Source organism: Tetrao urogallus (genome assembly GCF_951394365.1).
Source record: "Tetrao urogallus genome assembly, chromosome: 4".
Taxonomy (NCBI): domain Eukaryota; kingdom Metazoa; phylum Chordata; class Aves; order Galliformes; family Phasianidae; genus Tetrao; species Tetrao urogallus.
The window spans coordinates 34,137,727-34,161,057 of NC_136817.1; the positions used below are offsets into that span (position 1 = coordinate 34,137,727).

Consider the following 23,331-nt stretch of genomic DNA (forward strand, 5'->3'; position numbering starts at 1 on the left):
ATTTTCTCCAACTAATTGGCTTCTGGTTCTGCAAGTAAAGCCAGCTGGGTAGTTTCCATGTTTTTCCTGAACCTTATGTTGCTGGAACAAGAAATGAGAGACAAAAGGTTTAAATTTACCCCGCGATCAGTAAAGTCGGTGTTTTGTGAAGAAAAACACGACCACGGCACGTTAGAAACATCACATAATGAGATGATAGCGTCTTATTTTGGCAAAGGCGCTAGATTCCATTTGTGTACTTTATTTTTCCTCCCTGTGCCTAACGCCCAGCTGGATCGCATCGGTGTGGGTGATGGAGCAGCTAATGGAACAGCCGCGCAGCCCGCTTCCTCTACGGGGAAACGTTCAGGCCTCCGTAACACTCCCTCTGTAAGACGTTGCAAAACTAAAAGCCCTTACAGGGAGTTCCACGTCCAAGCTCACGGTGTTACCGAACCCGGGGCGATCCCCGCCTTTGTGGCCGCAGTTCGCGGGGCCTCGGGCCGGGCACACGGCGGTCACCGCCCGCTGGAGGCGGCCACGGCTCTCCGCCCGCCTGGGGCGGTCCCTGGCTCGGCCCCCGGGTGGAGCAGGCAGCGGCGGGGCCAGAGCTCGCTGCTTCTTCTGCGTCTCACTCGGCGCTCTGTGCGGCGACTCGACGGACGCTCGCGGTGAGAGAGCTGCCCGCTGTGCGAGGCTCGCAGCCGCTCTGCGGGCCGGGCGGGGGCGGCCGGCGGCCGGGCGCTCACTGTCGCGTTTCTCTTTGCAGACTCGGACTCGGCTCCAGCCACGACCCGGCGAACTGCGGAGATGGCGAAGGTGAGACGGGAGGCGTCGCGGAACGGCCGCCCCTGAGCGGCTCCCGTTCCTGGCCGCGGGAACGGCTCTCCTGCAATCTCTGGTTTTTTTTTCTGGTCTTCCTTAAATCATCCCATCCACGAGCCTGGCGGGGGATGTGGAGAGAAGGAGGAGGACAGGGAAAGTGGCCGATCATGTGAGGAACACGTCATACACAGCTCACTCTTTTTTTTCCGCCAGTTTCCACTAATTTGGCCAACTTTTCGGGGCCGCGGGTTTATGCAGTGCCTGGGCGGAGGCGCTTTCCGCTGAAGGAGGGAGGAGAAAAGTCCCGGGGCGTCCCTTATTCGCTCCCTTCTTCTGCAAGCTTTGCAGCCACGAGTACGGCTCTGCTTTAGCTCTGCCTTCCTTGAACATGCGCTTGAGCCTGGAGCGGGGCTTGCTATACGTGTCAGCCGCATCGGTTTTCTATGCCCCTCGTGCTCTGAGCAGCAAAAGAGAAACTTAGTTGCTTATCTGTGGGCTTTCTACGGCTGTAGAAAGTGTAAGGCACTTCCCCAAGGTCGCGGTGACTGCAGTGCTGTACCGTAGCTCCATGGCAGTTGGACTGGGTGCTCCGCGAGGTCCCTTCCAACAGAGCTATTCTATTCTTAAGCAGTAAAGTTTTAGCTAGGACAAAGTTAGGTTTAGTTTAGGACAGAGTTTTGAATTTCGTGAATAATGACATCTCATAGGAGTATCGTTAAATGAAAGTGAGCTGAGTCAGTTCTTTATTGTTCATAAAATGATTTGTCTTATGTTTGGGATTAGGTGCTCTCAGATGAATGTTGAGCTCATTTGATAGAAAGGCTAGCACCTGTTCACAGAAACTGAAATGTGTATTTGTGCTCTGATTTGTTTCACTTTTTGAAGGGTTGTTGCATTTAGAGAAGGGAACTTCATAATTTGTTACTTTGCATCCAGTGCATGAACTGAGTATGTGGTGATGAGGATTGCTGGCATTTGATTAAGTGCTTAATGTATGAATAGACAGTTAAGAACTGCTTGATAACATTGGGAAAGAAGGTTCAAAAGTAACTTCCTCTTAGTAAAAGCATGCAAATTTGCAGTTCATTTGTAGTCTGTTCCACCAAAGTATTAATTCTTGATCTTTGTTGATGCCCTTGGAACTCACTGTTCCCACTGGTGTTCGAGAGGTGTCTGGATGAGGTTCTGCAAAATGTGGTTTAGTAGCTTAGAGGTAGTAATGGTAATAGGAGGACTGTTGGACCAGATGATCTTGTAGGTCCTTTCCAACCCTGTGATTCTATGATTCTGTCAAGTCTTGTGCCAGGGAGGTCTTGCCCTCCAGTTCCCACATTCAGATGGCTGCTCCCCCATGACTTCTGTGGCACTCCGCCTGTGAGGTGATGCAGCCAAAAAAGAAAGAAAGAGTTCTGAAGCTTTGCAGCCTGTCATTCCTTTAAAAAAATAAACAACAAACAAACGAAATATGCTCTGATCCTCATGGCAGATATCTGTTTTTAAATTTGTTGCACCATGGATTAATGCTAAGAAATGAAAATAGACATTAATTAATAACAAAATGTAGAAGGTCAATTATCTGTAGTTATGTGAAACCAAAGGTCCAACATTTGAAAAGATTGCACGGCACAGTGTATTGAAGTCCCGTATAGTCTGGATATATCAACAAAGAATAAAAGCTGAAGAAGGTGAGCTGTCTTTGGAGTATCTTCACTGTCATACTCTTTCTAGCTCAGGAATGGCAACAGTTCTTTCTTTTTCCGTGTTGTTGAGGGATTTTCCATGATCTGTGTCCAGGAGAAAAAGGTTCATTTATTTTGTGGAAAACTGAAGCATGCTATAGTATGCAGTACAGACTGGTCTCTCCATGCCTCTGTATTTTCCCTTTCTTTGGAGGAATAGTGCAGTCCTAAGGCACAATTCTTTTCTTACATATCTCTATGCATAGTGGTCTTTGTTTAATGTGTAGACATGTATGAGGCGGTCCCTTCCCACTTGATAATCTGCCTTGGAAGTGCTACTTTGTGCTTGCTTATTGAGCAATCTTGTAAGAAGGCTACAAGAATATTTTCTGGACTGGTCTGTTTTGGCCTGTAACTCCCCAGCTTTTTGTATAGACCATTTTCCATCTCCATTTGTAAGCTGCCAGGAAAGGACTGCTTGCAGTTGGTGCAGGTGTGGCTGCTGTGTGCTGTACAACGGTTCCTGTTCTGCCAACCTGTGCGTGACTTGGTCTAGCGGTTGGTGACCCTGCACATAGCAGGGGAGTTGAAACTAGATGATCATTGTGGTCAACCTGGACCATTCTGTGATTCCATGCTTCTATGATAGTTGGACTTGATCTCAGAGGTGTTTTCTAACCTTAATGATTCAATAACTTAGAGTATAAGAGTAGTATCGCTAACTTCGTTGTTGCTTTAGAGGATTATTTCCCACATTCCAAAGTGCAAACACTTTTCCAAGGCTGGATTCTGAGCAGCTTGCTGGCTTTGCTGGGGTTCTTTGTGAGGACAAGTTCTCTAACTGTTTTTGCACGTGTCCCTGCGCTGGTTCCCATGTTTCTGTTGCTTGATCTTTTCTGCTCTCTCTCTTTTCTGCTGTCTCTATCCAATCTCCCCATCCCCAGCCCCCCCTTCCTTTTTCTGTCTTCCCTGTCCTTGATACCTCTGTGGTATTCTGACTCAGAGTTCAACACAGAAGTTGAGTAATTCCCTTTTGTTGTCTGAAGTTTAAATATAGTAGGACAGATGTGAATGCAGTCTGCTGCCCAGAGCTTATTCCTTCCATTCAAGTGGATGATATGAAGCATCACTAGACTTAGAGTTGGTTGTGGACTGATACTAGCTGTGTGTCTGTATGCATCCGCTCGTGGCATCTTTCTGTCCTTACTGCCATTGAAATTTTGGTAGGCACATATAATCTTATTCTTATGTAGTGTTGGCTTTCAAGTATGGTTTTAACAGGTATTTATGTCTGGTCTTCAGTAAGCTCAAAGGCTTTCAATTTACTGGTGGGCACTTTGTTGTGCTTTTTCTGCAAGATGGGTATATTTATGTGAAAAAAAATCTTGAGTTAGTCTTTCATTTATTCAAGCACATGGCATTGCTGGGCTATTTTGGTGTCCTGAAATAGCATGCCCTTTTTTTTGTTTGGAAGACATTCTCCATTTCCATTCTCACCTCTTCACAGTTCTCCTGTGCTACCTTGTAAACAGATGGAGAGATACAGTAAGAATGCTGCTGCATACCAGCTCCTCTTACTACATGCTGGGCTTTCCAGTAGGAAATCGGTCAGGATCTACTTCTGTAGCTGCTGTGTAACATTGTGAAAGACAGTTAGCTCTTCATGTGTGGGAAACACGGCTATGAGTGGGTATGGGGCAAGAATAGCTGGAAATAAATCTGGATCTGTTCAAGTATGGTTTTTTTGTTTGCTGATAATGTCTACTTTTTATTGAATAGTAGGTAAGCACTGTGAATGGGAAACTTGTGCTTGGTTGGAAAAAAAAAGGGAACCTCATTAGGTGGCTATTGTTGATGTTACAGATAATGCTGTTACCAGGATATGTGGCCACATGGTGCCAAATTGTGAAGTAAGGTTGTCTGTTGGGAGAAATAAAAATAGCTCTGAGGTGCTGCTCAGGAGCAATTTGCCTGATGAATTTGTAACTTTTTGACCTTCTGCAGAGCAGAGTAAACAAAGATGTGAAGAAGCATGGATTTCCTTGCTGGAGGGGCGTGAGCTAGATCTTCTCTTACTTGAGTCCTGTTTTCTTTCCACCTCTGCCATTTCTTTTCATGCCGACTTTCATTCCAAATATCTAGAAGCTTCACCAGTCCTGCTGGCAAGTGTCTTGAGAACATGGAGGTTGCTTTTCATTTCTAGTGTGCCATCTCAAATTGTCTTCTTGCTATCCACGACCGCTTAACAGTCAGTGCAGTGGGGCATGTAGAAAGAAAAACGTGGTTAGGCTTTGGGTGTTACAATCCTTCAATATTCTTTCTGTCAAGGTCTTGCCTATTGTCTTTCCCTTTGTTTTACTGCCCTCTGTGTAGAATGCTGATTTTTACTAAGTGATCCAGATTACAGATGGATTTGTATAAAAGTTGATTTGTGTTTTCCTTTCCGTTGTTCTCTGGGTGGAGAGAGGAACTGCCCTGAGGGAGGAAATTACTGACCACAACAATAGTGTCCTATGAGGCTGTAGTGTTACAGTGCATCTAATTTGCACAAAGAGCAAGCTGCTTTCTTAGAGATGCTGGAAGGTATGATCATTTATTTATTTCTGTTAAAAGTTACGAAGTTTGTAAATAGATCTATGGTAGTCTTTCAGTTCACTATTTTTCATGCTATGCCACTAAAGATGGCATAGCAGTTGTGAAGCTGTGATCCATCTGCAAAAATGAGTCTGTTTTTGATAAGGATGAAACTAAGCGTTAACACTAGCTTGGATGTCTGACAAATGAGTCTGGTCTCTGTCAGAAACTCTCTTGTATTGATTTATTATTTTGTTGGAAACATCTGGTTCACAGCTCCTGCTGCTGATTCTCCATGACTGCAAGTTGATTTCAATAGTTCAGACAGTGACGATGGTTGTGAACTGGTGCTTTTTCTTTCTGTGACCCAGAAGTGCTGCATTTGGGAAAGAAGATGCAGCTTTTCTCTTCTTGAGCTCAGTTTCTTGTCAGTGCTGATCTTTCTGCCCCTTCCCATTGATTTTTTTGCAAATAAGAAGCTGGGACCAGGATAAGTGATGCGGCACTCCTTGGACAGTGGAGTGTTTTGGATGGATTTGCAGTTGTTAAACATAACATGAGATCTGCTGCCATATCTTGACTGCTGAGTCATGCACTGCTCTAAAAAGTTAGGAGAGTGGTTTCTTGACAGGCAGGTTAGCTCAACACTTTCTCAGTGCTGGGGCATGTATTGTCAGCATCAGGCCTGCCCATAGGTGGATTCTGAATGTGCTTTTAGAACTCAGGTCTGACTAGGACCTATAAAACTATGTTCAAGGTTGTCTTATATGAAATCTCCCTGCTGGTGGTTGTGCTCGATGTGCACTGATGTACAGTATTAAGGTCAGCACATGTAACTGGAGGTTCTGCCACTACAGATGCTGTGTCTGTGGTGCCCAACTGATGAACGTTTCTGTTATCCTGAATGGCAGAGCTGCAGCAGGATTTCTGATCAACAAGTTAAGTGCCTCTCAAGTATTGCTTAAGGGTGATAGTGTAGCCAAAATCCAGTAAATAATATGTGCTTGAAGAAAGTGTGTGGAATGCAAATGACATCCAGGCATCAAGATAACATCTATTTTACAGCTGCACCAACAACTGTTCATCAGATTTTGTGTATAGTAAAGTTTTCCCCAGTGTGTTTTGAAAGAGAATTATGGAAGATTGCTTGGTTAATAAAAACAAGAAGGGTAATGCAGAGTGATTTGTAATCTAATGTTTAGTATTTGTACAAACTTTCTCTAGAACAGCCAAAGAGAGATTCTGAGCCATTGTCACAAGACTTAGGAATCACTAAGGGAAATGCCACTTGCTTATAACAACATAAGCCAAGGAAGACTTTAACATAAAAACCATTTTATCTGAGATAGATTGACCTGACAGGGATTTCCAAAGGAGGATCATGGTAGTTGCATAATGTTGTCTTTATAAGGTGATATGAGGAAAGCATCAGGAAATATGCTTTTGAATAACCCTGTGTTGGCTGATATAGTAATAATGGAGGAGGAGGAAAATATACGCTTTTCAATCTTTGTTCTAGCAGATTAAATTCAATTTTATGAAATTGACACCTAAATCCTTGGGATTTCTTCATGAAAATTTTTGGAGTTATCTAGGAAAAAGACAGTAAGTACAGACTGATGCACCTAAATTTGAAATAACACCTAAAAACATGCTTGTAATGTTTTTGTTGTAATGTTTTGTTATTGTTGTAATGATGAAAAAGAGAACACTTTGGGGGAATTGACATTTCTTTGATGTAGGCTGGCTGCTGGAGAGCATTTACCAGAAAGAAGTTTGCTGTTGCTCTCAAACACGGTAATGCTTTGTGTTCTGAATTTCTGATATAGAGTGGGGTAATCCCAACCTATTACTACTTCTGCTCTGGGAGTTCTAAGGCTTCTTTGATAATAACACACAGATGGCCTGAGAGGCAGTAGTGATTCAGGGCAGTTTCTGATTAGTGCTTTCCAGTTCTTTTTTTCTCTGTGCTTTTCTGCTGACCTACCCTAATGAGTACATTTACTTGAAACCAAAGCACTGCGAGGCTGAACTTGCTAACTCAAGGGAAAGGGAAAGACTGTGTCACAGAGGCCAGATGGTTGTTCTGCCCGAGAAATAACCTGGCCTCAATTCAGTGGATTTCTTTGCGTTTCTTTTTGCGCACTTTCTTGAGAGTAGGAAAAATGCTTTTCCTATGCTAATTGCTACTTCAGTATGACTACACCTACAATGAAAGTTTTCTCCTTCTGCTGTTAGAAAGCTTCCCTGTTCATAAAAGCCATCTGTTTCCCCTTTTGGTTGTTTCTTGACCTCTGTAGTTCTTTAAATTACCTATATACATAGAGCACAGTAGATTCTTGAACTGTCACATTTAAATAAAGGCAAGACTTTTCTGTAAGAGTGATAAATATCTTTCTGTGTTTGACCCAAGCACTAACTCCCTGAAGAATCATTTTCCATGGAAACCTAGTGGAGTTATGTTTGTGTTTGGATGGACTGATCTTTTATCTTCCATTTGAATTGTTTTTTTCTTTGAATCTAAGTAAAAAGGAGCTCATGCCAAAAGGAACAGGATGAAAAAATTGAATGACGTTGCACAGTTTGATGGATCACATTTGCAGCAGGATGGAAGGAATCAGTCTGATACTGACTGAAAACTCCAGTAGGCTTTGTGTGAGGAAAATAAGTTCTTATTTCCAAACATGTCTTGGATCATTGTGCAGCTTTTCTGGACCACATGGTTTGTGCAATTTCTTTCCCAAATTGTTTTAAGTTATGATAATTTCAGTCATTTTCCTGCATTAAGGCTCCAGTGTTGTCAGAACAAATTCTGCAAACTACCTTTATGCAAATAAGCCTGAATTTAGCTGGTCTGCTGGATGAAAATACGACAGAACCTTTAGTGAGAATTGTGTTTAAATGCCCACAAATTGCTACTTAGACAGACAAACACATGGAAAATGCTATTTGCTTCTGAGTCTTGGATTCAAATTTAATCTGAGCTCACATGTGAAGAGTTGAAAGGCACTTTATCTTCTATTTCACGGCTTTTTCCCTTTTTCTCACTCTCTTTTCTCTCTAGTATACAAGAGGCACTGTGACAGCATTCTCTCCTTTTGATGCCAGATCTGATGCAGAAGCCCTTCGCAAGGCCATGAAGGGAATGGGTAAGAAGAATCTAATATTTTAGGAAAAGGAAAGGGCTCTCACTCCTGCTTTGAAAACATCCTTTCTGAACTCATTTTTTATACTAGCAGAAAAGGATAAGGCATGTGTCCACATGCTACAAATGATAGCCTCAGAACTGCAGAAATCTGGGCATGTCCTAGTTCTGACTGTACTGCTCTCAATAACATTTATTTTTAGATCAATACAAGCAAAAATATAGCTTGGATAGACCTTATTTAAGAATTAATACTCCACAGGCTTCTCTACACATGGGATTTTATTGCACAGTTGGACTATAAATTGAAAGGGTATAACTGGAAACTTACTGCAGTGTAGTAAAAGCTCTGTGCTTGGAAAACATGTGAGTGCTCCCTTGGTCTTGGAAGTAAGGTGTTACGATTGTGATTAAATACAAAGCACACAGAATAGAGATAGACTAAGGAGTGGTCTATTAACTCAGACTGTAGCTTTGTGCCCCAAATCTTTGCCATGACAACAAATCCTAATCAATACTTTAGAAGCCACCTGTATCCGGGAATAAGCAGGAAAGGGGAGAATGGAATGCAGTAAACCTCAGGTGTTGCCAAATTCAGTACAGCTAGCAAGGTGCTGTGCTGTGGGGATCACTTTGTAACCCTATTGTATATAAAATGGATAATAGCTCCATACTTTCCTACCCTGGGACTCCTAGGGGTACTGGACTGAGGTTTTTCTCAGAGTTGACTGAGCAAACAGTCTTAAATATACATTGTGTATACGATGTCTTGATACACTCTTAAGTCTCTTGGAAAGCCTGAAAACAGGGCTCTTCTATAAGCTACAGCCTGTGTCTAAATGTTTTTTACCTGATAGCTGGAGTGCTGGGTGCACTGTTTGGAACTGGGCTCTGATGGAAAGCAATAAATAGCAATACTTAGGTCCTCTGCTGTATTTTTGCTGTAGCAAAGCACCAGACACGGTGGCTCAGCTAGAGGTCTGGTGACACTTGTTTATATGATTATGCTGTTTGTCAGTAGGTTTTTATTTTCAAAGCATCTTTTATTTCTGAGTTTGTGCTATTTCTGTGTGTTTGGTTTTTTTTTTTCCTGTTTATTTTCTTTGGAGTTTGTTTATAACTGTTTCTTGTTCTTTCTAACTTCAGGGACTGATGAAGAGACTATTCTGAAGATCCTTACCAGCAGAAATAATGCTCAACGTCAAGAAATTGCATCTGCTTTTAAAACACTATTTGGAAGGGTGAGAAAAAGAAAAAAAGAACTGTAGAAATTAGCTGTATGTGTCCTTTGATGATTAGTTACAATAGGGAGGCACATCCATCATGGTTTTCGTAAAAGATTCCTTTGAAGAAAATCTAGTTTCCCCTTCTTCTTCATATCCTTAATGGCTAGCTAGGTTAGAATACTCCATTTAGATTATTAAAAGATGTTTTTTTTTTTTTTTATGTACATTTTTACAGTATGTCTTAGGTTTTAGTGCAAAAGCTTGCATAGTTTCCTGTTAGTATGCTTCTAGTACTGACCTTATCCTCAGTATAGAAAGAATTATCAAATATTTTGACTTAATATGTGTCATGTAAATTGACAGCAGGAATACAGTTTTTTAGAGCTAGAAAATGTGATAGAAACAAAGCAGTCTAATATCTTAGGAGAGGGTGACACCAAATATAGTGGTGGAGAAAGCCATAAAGTAGTTTAAAGGAAAGACAACTTTATTCCAGTAGTTAACCATTACTTAAAATAATTAGTGCAGTTAGTCAGTAGCGTTAAATGAATTTCAATGTTAAATAACATTAAAAAAAACAACAAAAAACAAAACAAACAAACAAACAAAAAAAAACCCTCCACAACCCAAAGCATAATATCATGCCCGACAAAGTCCTTCTCACCAAATTGGAAAGATACAGATTTGGAGGGTGGACTTCTTGGTGGACAAAGCATTGGCTGCAGGATTGAGTCCAGAGAGTGGTGGTCAGTGGTTCAGTGTCTGGATGGATATCAGTAACAAGTGGTGTCCCCCAGGGGTCAGTGCTGGGGCAGATACTCATTTAATGTCTTCATCAGTGACATTGACAGTGGGATGAAGTGCACCCTCAGCAAGTTTGCAGATGACACCCAGCTGTAGGGCGCTGTTGATACACCTGAGAGATGGGATGCTGTTCAGAGGGACCTAGACAGGCTTGAGCAGTGACTCCTCATGAGGTTCAACAAATCCAAGTGCAAGGTCTTGCTCCTTGGCTCCCTACTGCCAAAGTTGGGGGGATGTAAAAGTTGGGGGATGTAAGGATGGAGCACAGCCCTGTTGAAAAGGACCTGGGGGCACCGGTGAGTGGGAGGCTGGATGTGAGCCAGCAATGTGCCCTTGCAGCCCGGAAAGCTGTCTGTATCCTTGGACTGCATCAAAAGAAGTGGCATGGAAGGTGATCCTGCTCCTCTGCTTTGTGCTGGTGAGGCCACACCTGGAGTACTGTGTCCAGATGTGGAGTTCTCAGTAAAGCAGAGATATGGACTTGTTGGTGTGCATCCAGAGGAGTGCCACAAAAATGGTCTGAGGAACGGAATATCTCTCTCCTATGAGAGCCTGGAGAAAAGAAGCCTGTGAGGCCACCAAAGAGGGGCCTTTTAGTGTCTGAAGGGGGACTGTAAGGAAGAAGTGGACAGACTCTTTAGCAGGGTCTGTGGTGAGAGAAGAAGGGGAAATGGATTTAAACTTAAATAGGGTAGACTTAGGTTAGATATAAGGAAAAAGTGTTTTACAGTGAGGGTAGTAGGGCACTGGAACACGTTTCCTGGAGATACAATGGCTACTCCATCCCTGGAGATGTTCAAGGCCAGGCTGGGCAGGGCTCTGGGCAGCCTGATTGAGTTGTGGATGTCACTGTTCATTGCAGGAGAATTGGACAAGATGACCTTGAAAATCCTTTCCAACACTAAGGATTCTATGATTCTGTGATTCAGGTTTGCCAAGTGAACAAGCTTTTTTTTTTTTTTTTTTTTTTTTTTTCTTAACTCTTTATCTGGTTACATATGTTTAGGTCATGTAGCAGTTAAAACAAAAAGAACCCTATCCTGTGTCATTTTCGATGCATCTCCGGAGTCTTCTAACTTGCAGGCACATGTGGTGTCCATTTGAAGTCTTTAGTCATTATTCATTATGGTGCTTTTGTTCTGCACTAGGATCTTGTGGATGACCTGAAATCAGAACTTACTGGCAAGTTTGAAACATTGATGGTATCTTTGATGAGACCAGCACGTATTTTTGATGCTCATGCACTGAAGCATGCAATCAAGGTAAGAGGGAAAGGACTGAATATGTTTTATAAAATCTTTGTTGGTATTTTTCTGTGTATTGGAATGCACGTTCAGTTGGTAAAGGAAAAGCTGATAAAGTTCTTTTTAAATTCTAGGAAGAATTATAAATAATATGCTGCAGTAACAAAAATTGCAGTATTGTAATCAACTGTTGCTTTTCTGAAGTCATTCTTTTTGAAGTGTAAACAGCAGTGGCTTTTCTTACAGGCAAAGCAGACTCAGACGTGGTAACAAGATATTTGGCTTTTGTAAATTTTATCCTTGTGACAGGGAGGAGTTCCTCTTTCAGCTACGTGTAATGAGAGGGCAGCAACTATTTGAGGGTCTCAGTTTACAATTCTGTTGTAAAATGCGCTTATTTGTGGTGGAAAAAGGGGAAGGTTTAAACACAGCGCGACTGATAGAAGGGTAAAGATCAATGAAGGACAGCATATGAGCTACAGCTAGGATGGAAACCATTCAGTTACCTTCATGTCATTGATGGTGACAGTGAAGAAATGAGATGTCTCAGATGGGCTGCAGCAATGCTGCAGCAGTGAGCTTCTTGTAAGTATTGGGTTGGCTTTGCATGTAATCATGCCAGAATTGAAATGAGAAGTTCCCACCTCTTTATTCCCAGTATATGAGATAATAATAAGAAAAAAATTGTTTGATCCAAGTGTATAAAGTAATGCTTGCCTTTTGATTGTCAAAGGGAACAGTTGTTTTCCTATTGTTATCAAATCAGCTGTTTCTACTTGCACCCTAGGGAGCAGGAACCAACGAGAAAGTGTTGACTGAAATTCTTGCCTCCAGAACACCTGCTGAAGTGCAGAATATTAAACAGGTTTATATGCAAGGTAAAATCCAGTATAAAATAAAATTCTGGGCTCTTCTATCAGGTCTTTCAATATGGCTTTAACATGTTTCTTCAAATGAGACCTATCTGTGAATGGAGGTGTGTGCAGCAAGTCTAATTTTGTTCTGCTGAGCTGGGAAACTTCATATTGCTAGACACTAGTGTTTGGGCTGTAAACAAAAAATCCTTTTTATTTTGGGCCTGTGGCTAGGATATGCAAGGTCTTTTGTGCCTTGTACTTAGAATTCATTCAGATGTATTTCTTCTACCCAGAAATTTTTGCTTGAAAATTAGAAACCTGGTATTTTTTAAAATTATTTTTTCATTTATTTATTTATTTATTTTAACTTATCATTTTGGTAAAATGAATTTATGTTAAAGCAAGTCCAACTTCTTGGTTTTCCACAAGAGTATGAATATGTGTATTCCCTCAATGAGTGTGGGGATTTATCTTTCTAGGGCAGGCAGTGTTTAATTCAGCACATTATATCTGTCCTGGTTCCCAGCACAAAAGAAATTCTCATGTTTTAATAAAGTGTAGGGTAAAACAGAGTTTTCAAGAACAAAACGTATGGACACAGGGTTTTTCTGGGCTTACGCTTGTTGAATAGACTGCCATATTTCAGTATAATCCCAGAAGTGTGTGGTCTTCAGTTCCTTGAATAGGAACTGTGTGTGTCATCCTTTATTTCAAAATACTTTTAGCAATTTGCTGGTAACAGGTGTGAGGTACTATCTTTTTATCTTTTTACAATAATGTTATGTTGTAAGGCAGAATATGCCCAGGTGTTAAAGCTGTTTCTGATGCACAATTCCATAAGAGTATTGCTCTTTTGCAGAGTATGAGGCCAACTTGGAGGATAAGATTACAGGAGAGACATCAGGCCATTTCCAGAGACTATTGGTGGTCCTGCTGCAGGTGTGTATCTCTTTGCATGCACGCATGTGTGTATGATTTTTCTTTCTGCTTTGATGCCTGACACATGCTAGTTGTTTTCTGCTTACTGACTAGGGTTCATAGGCCAAATGATGGACATGACGGGTACTGAAACTGAGTTATTTCCTCTGAACCTAGAATCTGGAGCTCCGTTCCAGGCCATTTCTACAACTCTGGCTTGAAAAGCTTCTGTGGTGTTTATGATATGGATACAGCAGAATGTCTGCTGTGTGGGTTGTTTTGAAGGTAATAAGGCAAGCAGAAGGGAGAAATGAAGTTGATTTTGAGGAAGGTACATTATGAATTGACTTCTCACAACAACTTTTACAGGCTTAATGTAACAGTTTGGCTTTTGATTCAACTATAAGTTTAACAGTTTGTAATTTTTTTTTTTTTTTTTTTTTTTTTTTTTTTTTTTAGGGAAATAGAGATCCTGATGGCGGAGTTGATGAGTCTCTTGTTGAGAAGGATGCTCAGGTGGGTGAATGACTTTTTTGAGGAGAGGAGGGAGTATTTCTACCAGTTCTCTTGTAAAGACCCTATGCAAATATAGTTTGAATGTCAGAGATAATTTTTTAGGATTCTGTGTGTGTTGTTTTGTTGTGGCTTTTTTTTTTTTTTAATACATTTTGCTGTGATTTTATGTGTTGTAGGGAAAAGAAGTGAAAAAACTGGAATGTTGGGATCAAATCTTTTGTGTTTCAGTGTAAAGTAAAGTCTGACTTGTTTTGATGATTAAGTCACTAGAAGAGAGAATTATGATTGCTGAGGCTTTGTAATGCTGAGACCCCACTGCAGGAAGACTCAGATGTGTTAACAGTTTATTCTTTAACGTTCAGTTTGGGCTTCTTTCTATTTAATCATTTTATATCAAGTGTTATGTCCTTGTTATGGGGAAATGCTAATGCTAATCAGTGAAGGATGCCTCCAGGGAGTGTGAAACAATAAAAAGAGAAAGTATTCCAAATACCCTATGCTACTGTAACAAAATGGCAATCCAATATTTTTCCTCTATAGAGTTTCAGGGACACACCTGTTGCCATTTGCGCGTATGTTCCTTTACTGGATTGCTGATCATTAAATTGTGCTGTAAATGGGAAAAGGAATACTGGCAGTAAGCAATATCCTCGAAGTCTTTTCTAGTTTCTGGCTTTGCTGTAGGTATAGGCACTATTTCAGCAACTGGAGTACAGAATGAATTTAATGCATGTTTCTTCTCAACAGTTTCAAATAGCTCCAGGTTACAGATTTTCTTTCATAAATTGTCAGCTAGGATGGAAGAAAACATATGGATTGTTCAAGATGACAAGGAGGAAAAGCAACATACCAGATCAATTAAACATTCTTTTGATAGTAGAGCAAGATGCATAGAGACATTGGCAAAATATCTTCTTGGCACAGGCCTATATTTTGTTATGTAAAATAAGAAAGCATCTTCCTCCTGTTAAAATTTGTATGGGCCAACCAGAGCCTGGCAATTAGTGAAGCAAATATTTAAATCACTGAAATGACTCTTTCATGAAACTGTGTCCATTTTATCTTTAGCTGGGTTTATGTAGCTGAAGAAAGTCATGAACCACAGTCCTTGCTAGATAGATGCCTTTTTTTGGCTGTCTAAACTTAGTAGGCATCATATACCTAAATACAGAAAAATTCCTTCTTTTTTAAAATATTCTTTGTGGTCTGCTGTGTGCATTTGGCTTGAGCTGGGTCCTATACAGAGTGGTATTCTGTCACATTTCTCTGAATGATATCTTTGTGTTCAACAGCTAATGTAGCTGGAATAGATTCAGAGCATTTTCTAATGATTATTGCCAGGTACAGATGGTCAGAACTGAAGTATGTGACTGCAAATGCAAGACTCTTTCTGGCCTCCAGATGTTTCCATTGATTACTATGACATTTTGGGAAGGATATGAAATATTCGACTGTAACATTTTAAATTCAGTGGTAATTTTCTGTTATCTCAGACAAAATTAAAAACAAACATAATGTAATTAAAAGTGGTTGGGGAAAGGGCATTTGAGATGGTATGAATATGTAGGGAACTATTAATTTTTTTTTCTGAGAATCCTTAGAGGAGAAAGTTTAACTTTTTGGAAGATGTTCTGTATTGCTTTTTTAATAATAAACTATGCAGTTGAGGCATGTTTTGAGTATTGTGCAGTAGCAAGGCACATGAAAACTTAGTAGTGCAGTTGTAAAAAATTATTTAAGACTTTTTTATTATTTATGAACTGTTGCTTCTGGCAATGATAAGATCAATAGGAGTAATACCTGGCTTATCACCTGTTTTTAGTTTCTTGTAAATGAGTGGACATATCCCTGGTTGCTGGACTCTGATCTGATTTAATGGGTATTTGAACCATTATTCATAGTACTTCTTGGGATAGCTATTAGACCCATTGCTGACTCAACTAAGGGGAAGAGATTTTTTTATTTGTGTATTGTGATGGGAGAACGTATTGAGGTCCATGACTTGTAATTAAGAAAACATTTATAGGAGTCTGTGAAATCAGGCTTGATGAGTGTGCTCCAGCTATAAGACATTATTTCTAGAACTTGACATTTGTAACAGTGTCTTTACTCCATGGGAAACTAAGGCAGTCTAGTTGTTAACAACCATTAGAGCTAACATAAAATGTCATTCACAACTTCTAGTACCTCTAAACAAATGTGTTTTTGGAATTTCAAAATGCTGTAGTGAGACTTCACATTTGCTACTGGATAAAGAGCTTAACATGTTATTTTGAACTGGATATCCTTGCAGTGCTTAAATAACCCTTTTTTCCCCATCCTTTTCCACTCTGTATCAAGTTTAAAAACAGCATTCAGCCGTCACTAATGCACTTTGAATAGGATTGTGGCACAAAGAGAAACAGGAAATTCATAATGTCACATTCAGATTTTACTGTGTGAGCAGACGGTTGGCATACAGTATGGCTAAGGAACAGATGTAGTTCTGTGGGTTTTTCTAGGAGATATTTGATGACCTTAGTACAGGTGGTAACTGTTTGCCCCTCTGAGGAGGGAGGAAAAAAGCTATATACTCTGATATGCAAAACCTTTTTCCTTACATCCAGTTGAGCACGCAATTTGGAGAAAGGCTTCTGAGTTTGAGACAAAAGAATTAATTTCTTTTTCTGATTTTTTTTCTGATTTTTTTTTTTCTTCTTCTGTTGCTTATTTGAATTTCTAGAAACATTCTACTTTACTATAGGCTGCTAATAGCATTCAGACATAGCTGAAGAGCAATCGCTGTGCTCTAACACAATTAAAACCTGTTACCAATGTAATTTTATATTGCTTAAGAATTTAGCATCTCACAAATACTGTTTCTGAGAGCTTTTTAATCCATTTTGGCCCCTCTAGTTTGAAAGCTCCTGAGCCAAGTAAACATAGTTGTCCCATTGAGATGAGTCATATTATAATGATGTTTTGCCAGTTTGATTTGAAAAAGGGAAGAGAGAAAACAATATTAGGAAAGGACTTTATCTCTTAGATGATGACAGTTTCAGAAAACTTGGGGCTTATGAAAGGGGCCATGCACACATTCAATTTTAGGGCCTTAAGCAGAATTATTCATGTAAATGCTTTCACAGTCAATTTCAGAACTTATCGTTTGTTTCCAAAGTCACGTTAGTATTTTATCTCATCTTTTTCCCTCCAGCTATTGCTTCTCAGATTAAGACAAATGGAACTTTTCAACAAGATGTGTGAACACATTAAAAATTCTGCTGTTTTGTTCTCTTCAATTTACAACAGGTCTTGTTTAGAGCTGGGGAGCTAAAATGGGGTACAGATGAAGAAACATTCATCACCATCTTGGGAACTCGAAGTGTTTCTCATTTAAGGAGGGGTAGGTGATATGGTTCAGGTATGACTGAAAACTTCTGACTGAAGTCCTGGCATTACCCTAACGATGGTAAAAGTGGTTGTTTCTGGTACTGCATTGGTGAAGTCCAGCAACCTTTATTCACTTCTCCCCTCTTCTTAGTACTTTCAGTTTTGTTTGCTTTAATTTTCCTTCCCTGTAGCAAGAAGCAGAGCTGACCTGTTGCTTGAGGGAGTGGTGCAGTAGATCTGAGGGACAGCTGGAGTGCTTCTTGCTGGATGCATGTTTACATTTCTTTTGAAAGAGGTCATGGCGATAAAGTGATGATAAGAGTCTGTTACGAGTCACCATAATCTGAAACAATCAACCATTTCCTAGGTGCCTGTTTTATTAGCTCATAATAAATAAACAGTATTTTTTTTCCTGCTACTCACCTGTTTATAAGTCTGTTTTACCAAGCTGCCTAGGCCGCTGGAATTAATGACCAGTAAATTTTTCTTTGGTTCTCCAGTCTTTGTTTTCTCTCTATCTTGGATTCATGGGATTTTCAAAGCTAATTTTATTTGCAATCTTATTTTTATTTTTTAAACTGCTGTTGCCAATAAGGTAATCCTAAAGTTTGTTTACCTAACGTGATGGGAATACAATATTTTTTAACTACTGATAAGACAGCAGTTTTCTTTGAACGCAGAACAGACTGCCAACAGGACAGTTTGGTTGAAGCTAAGTGGATGTAGTAGCCCAGCATAGAAAAGGGCTCAGATTCAACATGATAATAGCATTGCCCTGGGAAAAATGTTTAAGGATTCCTTCAGCTTCTCATCTTCCCTCTTTCTGCACTGTCACTGGGTATGTTCACAGACTCCCAGTATGGCTGAGTTGGAAGGGTCTGCTGGAGGTTTTCTTGTCTAAACCCATGCTCAAGCAGGGCCATCCGGAGGAGGCTGCCGAGGCCCCTGTCTGGGTGACTTCTGAAGATCTCCATGGAGATTCCACAGCCTCCCCGAGCAGCCTGTGCCAGCACTCCAGCACCTGCACAATGAAAAAGTATTTCCCAGTGTTGAGATGGAACCACGTGTGTTCTAATTTGTCCTCCCTGACTCTTGTCCTATCACTGGGTGCCACTGAAAAGAGCCTATCTTCTGTGCACCTCCCCTTTAGGTATTTATACACATTGATAAGATTCCCTTGAGGCTTCTCGTTTTTAAGTTGAACAGCTATGTCTCTTTCATACTTTCCTCATAGGAGAGAAGCTCCAAGTCCCTTAATCAGCCAGCATTTCCTTTGCTGCAGTCTCTCCAGTATATCTATGTCTGTCTTGTACTGGAGAGCCCAGAATTGGACACAGTACTTCAGGTAGCCCTGAGGAGAGGGAAAGAATCACCTCCCTCTCTTCTGGCAATACTTGTCCTGATGCAGCGTATGATACCGTTGTCTTTCTTTGCAGCCAGGGCAAACTGCTGGCTCATATTCAATTTGGTTCTTGGTTTATTAGAACCCCTTGGTCCTTTTCACAAAGCTGCTTTTCCGCTAGGATGCCCCCAGCATGTTCTGGTACACGGCATTTCTTCTCTCAAAATGTAGGAATGTGCTGTATGACAGCAATCCAGTAAGAAATAAGTAATTAAAATATTTTAGAGCAAAGAAGGAGTGAACAACAGCATTTGAGCAGTGGATAATGAGGTACAGATGACATTAACCTGTACTGAGGAGAATTCTGGGAAAAATGCTGACAATATTTGTGACTGTAAGCACGCTTTCTATTTTCCAGTGTTTGACAAATACATGACTATTTCTGGCTTTCAAATTGAAGAAACCATTGACCGTGAAACCTCTGGTGATTTGGAGAAGTTGCTTTTGGCAGTTGGTAATTACAGTCTTAACAGATCTAGAACTGGCCTTCTTGCGTTTACTCCCAAGCCTTCTTAAATTGCAGTTGTTACAGGATTTGGCATGAAAACATGGTTCTATCTTAAGTTACTCACCTGGGGTCTATTTTTGTATTCGGAGAATAAGCTTTTACTCTTCATGAGATGGAAGCAAGGAGGGAGGGTGGGAAAAAGTGGAAACAGTGGTGTTGCTGTGTTCTGTTCAGTAATGCACAGAAATTGAGAAACCACAAAGTGAGACAGAGCTGTGCCTTTGGTTGAATTCTTGGCATCCCCGCTTACAATGCTGTAGTAGGTTTGTAACTGGGAGTAGAATTTGGCTAGTGATATTTCTTTTCTATTGTAACTTCTAGAACCCAAAGAGTTGTAGTAGGGGAACAGTCTATATAACTGTATACTTAATAGCCCACACTGGAGAGAATGATACAGAAATGCGCAACTTGTCTTGCAAGTTAAAGATTGCGTTGTGATTTAATAACAATCAGTAATTTAATTCTTTGCCCTTTTCCAGTGAAATGCATCCGAAGTGTGCCTGCCTATTTTGCTGAAACCTTATATTATTCCATGAAAGTATGTATGTGTTTTTTCATATGTCACTTTCCATCTCCCCTGGCTATTGTTCTCTGTTTCATTTGTTCATCATTTCTTTTTCATTGCAAATGCCAACAGGGTACTGTATCACTAAGCATCTACAAAAGGTTTGGGGTATGCAGATCTGGGGTAGACCAATTCATATGCTGCTTTTTTTTTTTTCCCCCCTCTAAGTTCCCTGTAAATTTCTCAGACCATATGTATTTTTCAGAAAACATCAGTTTCATCAGCTGCTTTTGCCCTTGATCTTGTTATAAAGGAAAATTCCTGGCTAGATTCACTGAGCACCTTTCAGCTAAATAAATAAAGCTAAATAAATAAATTGCCTTTACTTAGGTGGTGGATCTATTTAGGAAGCAAAGATGACCAAAGCTGAACTGCCACTTGTGCAGATCTATTGCTCTTTGCTTTGGACATATTTAGAGACTAAAGGTGCAGTTAACTTTGAAACACAAACATAACGACTATCCTATTTTGAAAAGGAAAAGGAACTTGTAAGAGAAAAACAAAAGTTATCTAAACAGCTATAAAAGCTTTAGCAGGGGAACCCCATCAGTCACATAGTTGTGTTTTTCTTCACCTTATCTTAGATAGAAAGAGATAAGCAGGGAATCTGTGTTACTAACTTAAATTGGACAATAGTAATTAAGACCCTAGGAAAGATGAAGTTGGTGGTCTTTTGTTTTCAAGCACGTGATCAGCTTCTCTGAAGAAATCCTTCCTTCCCTTTGCTGAAAAGCACCAAGGTGTGTTTGTTACAAATGGTTGTGGCTGTGAGGTGTCAACATGAGAATTAATGAAAACAGAAGAAATGGTAGCTCAATTTTTAAAAGCTGCTTTACTGCTTTTACCACCATCAGCATAAAATAAGGTTTAGATAGAAAATACAACATATGCTAACAATATGCTGATTACTTTTTTCTTATTTTTTTTTTTTCAAGGAATACAGTAGAAAACGTTTTTTTTTTTCCCTATGGGTTTAATAATCTTTTTAATTTCTATGATGAGATGCTTTACTAAAGCCTACAGATGAGATCCCATATATATATATATTTATATATTATTTACTATATATATTACATATATATATATATATTTATATATTATATATATATTATTTATATATAATATAAATAAAACGGTTAACCTCTTTCCATAAGAAAGAACTTCATTGTTAGTAAATTTGGCAGAAGAATTTATGATTGCGATTTAGCAGTTTGATATGACAAAGTTCTACAATGTCTGCTTTCATGATAAGGTGGGGCAGAGCCTAGCTTTTACCAGATTTTACTATTAAATCCTACTGAGAAACAACTGGACTCATAACGTAACTTCTGAGTAGCTTTAGGGCACTTTTAGATGTAAACCAAGAATGTTACACCCAGTCGAAGGATTGAGTGGCCCTGGACATTAGGCTGAAGATGATCGTGGGGACTCTGCCAAGTCCTTCCTTGAGGTGCATTAGCAGGTCAGCATGTGACAATCTGTATTGCTTCAGCTTGTGTGAAGTCTGACATGTCTGAGCAGGAGGGGTCAGGATGTTGGTCTGGCAGTGCTTGCTAGTGCCGAAACTTGGAATATTTGAAACCAGATGAATAAAAGAAATGCATGGTTGGGAAAGGCATAGGAAGTTTGCCTTCTAATAAACAGCTGGATAACTTGTGGAATGGATTGGTCTGCCTGTGCTTGCTGTACAATGTTACATGCTTCCATTTAGCATTGTTGAGATTTATGTACCCACTTCCAGAACTCACTGCAGGTCTACTGCAGTGACCTGAGACTTCACTGAAAAGATGATTTGTGTGTGATTCTGGTTGTAGTGATCAGACGTACTACTGTGTAATCTTGGAGCTGGAGGGTTTAAAATTTATCTGGGCATTCACAGTTGGAGTCTGAAGATGAAACACAAAATAAGAGGGCTGGTCATATGGCACTTCATAGACTTCTGGGGCTTAGAGCACCTCGCGTTGCTGGTCCTCTGTTCTACACACTGCAGTGTGGATGTCTGTGGTACTGTCCCATAAATCCTGTTTTGGTATAAAAATGTAATGCAGGAGTGTTTTGAGATACCACTTGTTTTTATTTATTTTTTGTTTTGTTTTATTACAATATTTCTCTAGAACAAATGTATAGGGTAATATTTAAACTCTTTTCTTTAGGGGGCTGGCACTGATGATGATACCCTGATCAGAGTCATGGTTTCAAGAAGTGAAATTGATCTGTTGGATATTAGACAAGAATTCAGAAAGAATTTTGCAAAATCGTTGCATCAGATGATTCAGGTAAAACCACTGTTTTGTTGTCAGGGGAAACAGGGGTACTTAAGAAGTAATTGTTTCCATTGTAAATGGGAGGGTAGCATTAATGCACGATAGCATAGGGCACTCTGAGGACAGCAGAGGTTGGCCTGCATTTCTGTGAAGTACCAAGCAACATCATTTAAGTGAGAAGCATTTGTTATGAAAAGCTAAAGTGGTTTTTATTTTTTTGTTTTTTTCCCCCCTCAGTGTTCACTGGGAGAATAGATGTGGTCTTCCCTAGTTACAATTTTTACCACTACAAAATTACAATTGCTCATTTTTTTCCCTACCTTTAGTTACTGCATTTCCTTCTTCTCTGAATTCCCTCTGCTTTTTAGTGCTTTAGAAAGGATGCTGGCTCCAGAGGAATAGCACAGGGGTTGGAGAGGATATCTATGATTGTGATGTGGAACCATTAGCACCACTCAGAAGTAGGAAAAAATCTCACAGTGGAATCACTGTCTGTGTCGAAATCTCCTCTGAGTGGATGTGAAGGAGTAGGAAGTGTAGGAGCAAGCAGGAAATCCAGAGCCAGCTGTGGGAGGATTGTCATGGATTTGCTGCAAAGTTAAATCCCAAATGCTTTTTTTCCTAGTAATGTTTTGGGGAATATTTGCTCTTGCTGCTCCTGAGGTGCTGCTTTATCAATTAGGCTGGGTTACAACATAAAGACTGTTGCTCTTGGTGCTGCTTCCAGATTCTTCTTTGCACTTCCTCATTTGCAGTTGAATGCTTTCTCACATGCAGTAAGTAGCCCACTTCTGCTAAAGGTTTCAGGAGCATTCATTGTTTCTGAACTTCTTTCTCTGTAAATATAACTCTGACAGAAGAGTCAGAATTTCCTTCTGCCATTCCCAAGTGGAGAATCATCCACTGATTGGATTTCCTGTGGATGGGACAAGTGTGTAATCTGTTTAGTCTTTCCTTGGCAGTTGCTTTTCCTTGCATTTCTGTGGCTGTGACTCATGGTGACTGGTTTGTTGTATTAACAGAAAGATACATCTGGGGACTACAGGAAGGCACTCCTGCTCCTCTGTGGTGGAGATGATGAGTAATGGTGGCAGAAACATGAAGGATTTCTTGTGCTCCAGCTTTGCAGCCCTTTAGTTAGCATGCGTAGCTAAGATTTTGCATCTTAATGCTTTATGGCTGTTTGAATTTATATTCATATCGCACTTATTAAAAACAAACATGTTACTACCCAGCTGATAAATAGTCCCTCCTCCTCCGACATCCCAACCTCTGGGAATTTCAAGTGCCTTCTGAGTGTATGCGAAAGTCTTCATGGAAGATGAGTACTGAGCATAGAGCCCAGTTATTTGCAAGTGTTTTGCTGAAACGTGGAAAAAAAATAATCATGTATTTCCACTAATACTGTATTTTCATTAATAATTTAAAGACTCTTTTTTTGCTTTTATTCCTTACA

At 40.1% G+C, this 23,331-nt stretch overlaps 1 protein-coding gene across 1 annotated transcript; it reads left to right on the top strand.

Annotated features, from left to right (window-relative positions):
* Nucleotides 1-789: 789 nt before the first annotated feature.
* Nucleotides 790-22,960, top strand: ANXA5 (annexin A5; the record flags this gene model as incomplete). Its single annotated transcript, XM_079534106.1, has 12 exons — nt 790-798; nt 8,122-8,206; nt 9,349-9,443; nt 11,381-11,494; nt 12,264-12,354; nt 13,193-13,272; nt 13,711-13,767; nt 17,056-17,149; nt 18,897-18,992; nt 19,526-19,584; nt 21,765-21,887; nt 22,898-22,960. The coding sequence occupies 12 exons, from the start codon at nt 790-792 to the stop codon at nt 22,958-22,960; spliced, it is 966 nt and encodes a 321-aa protein (XP_079390232.1).
* Between the last annotated feature and the right edge of the window lie 371 nt (nt 22,961-23,331).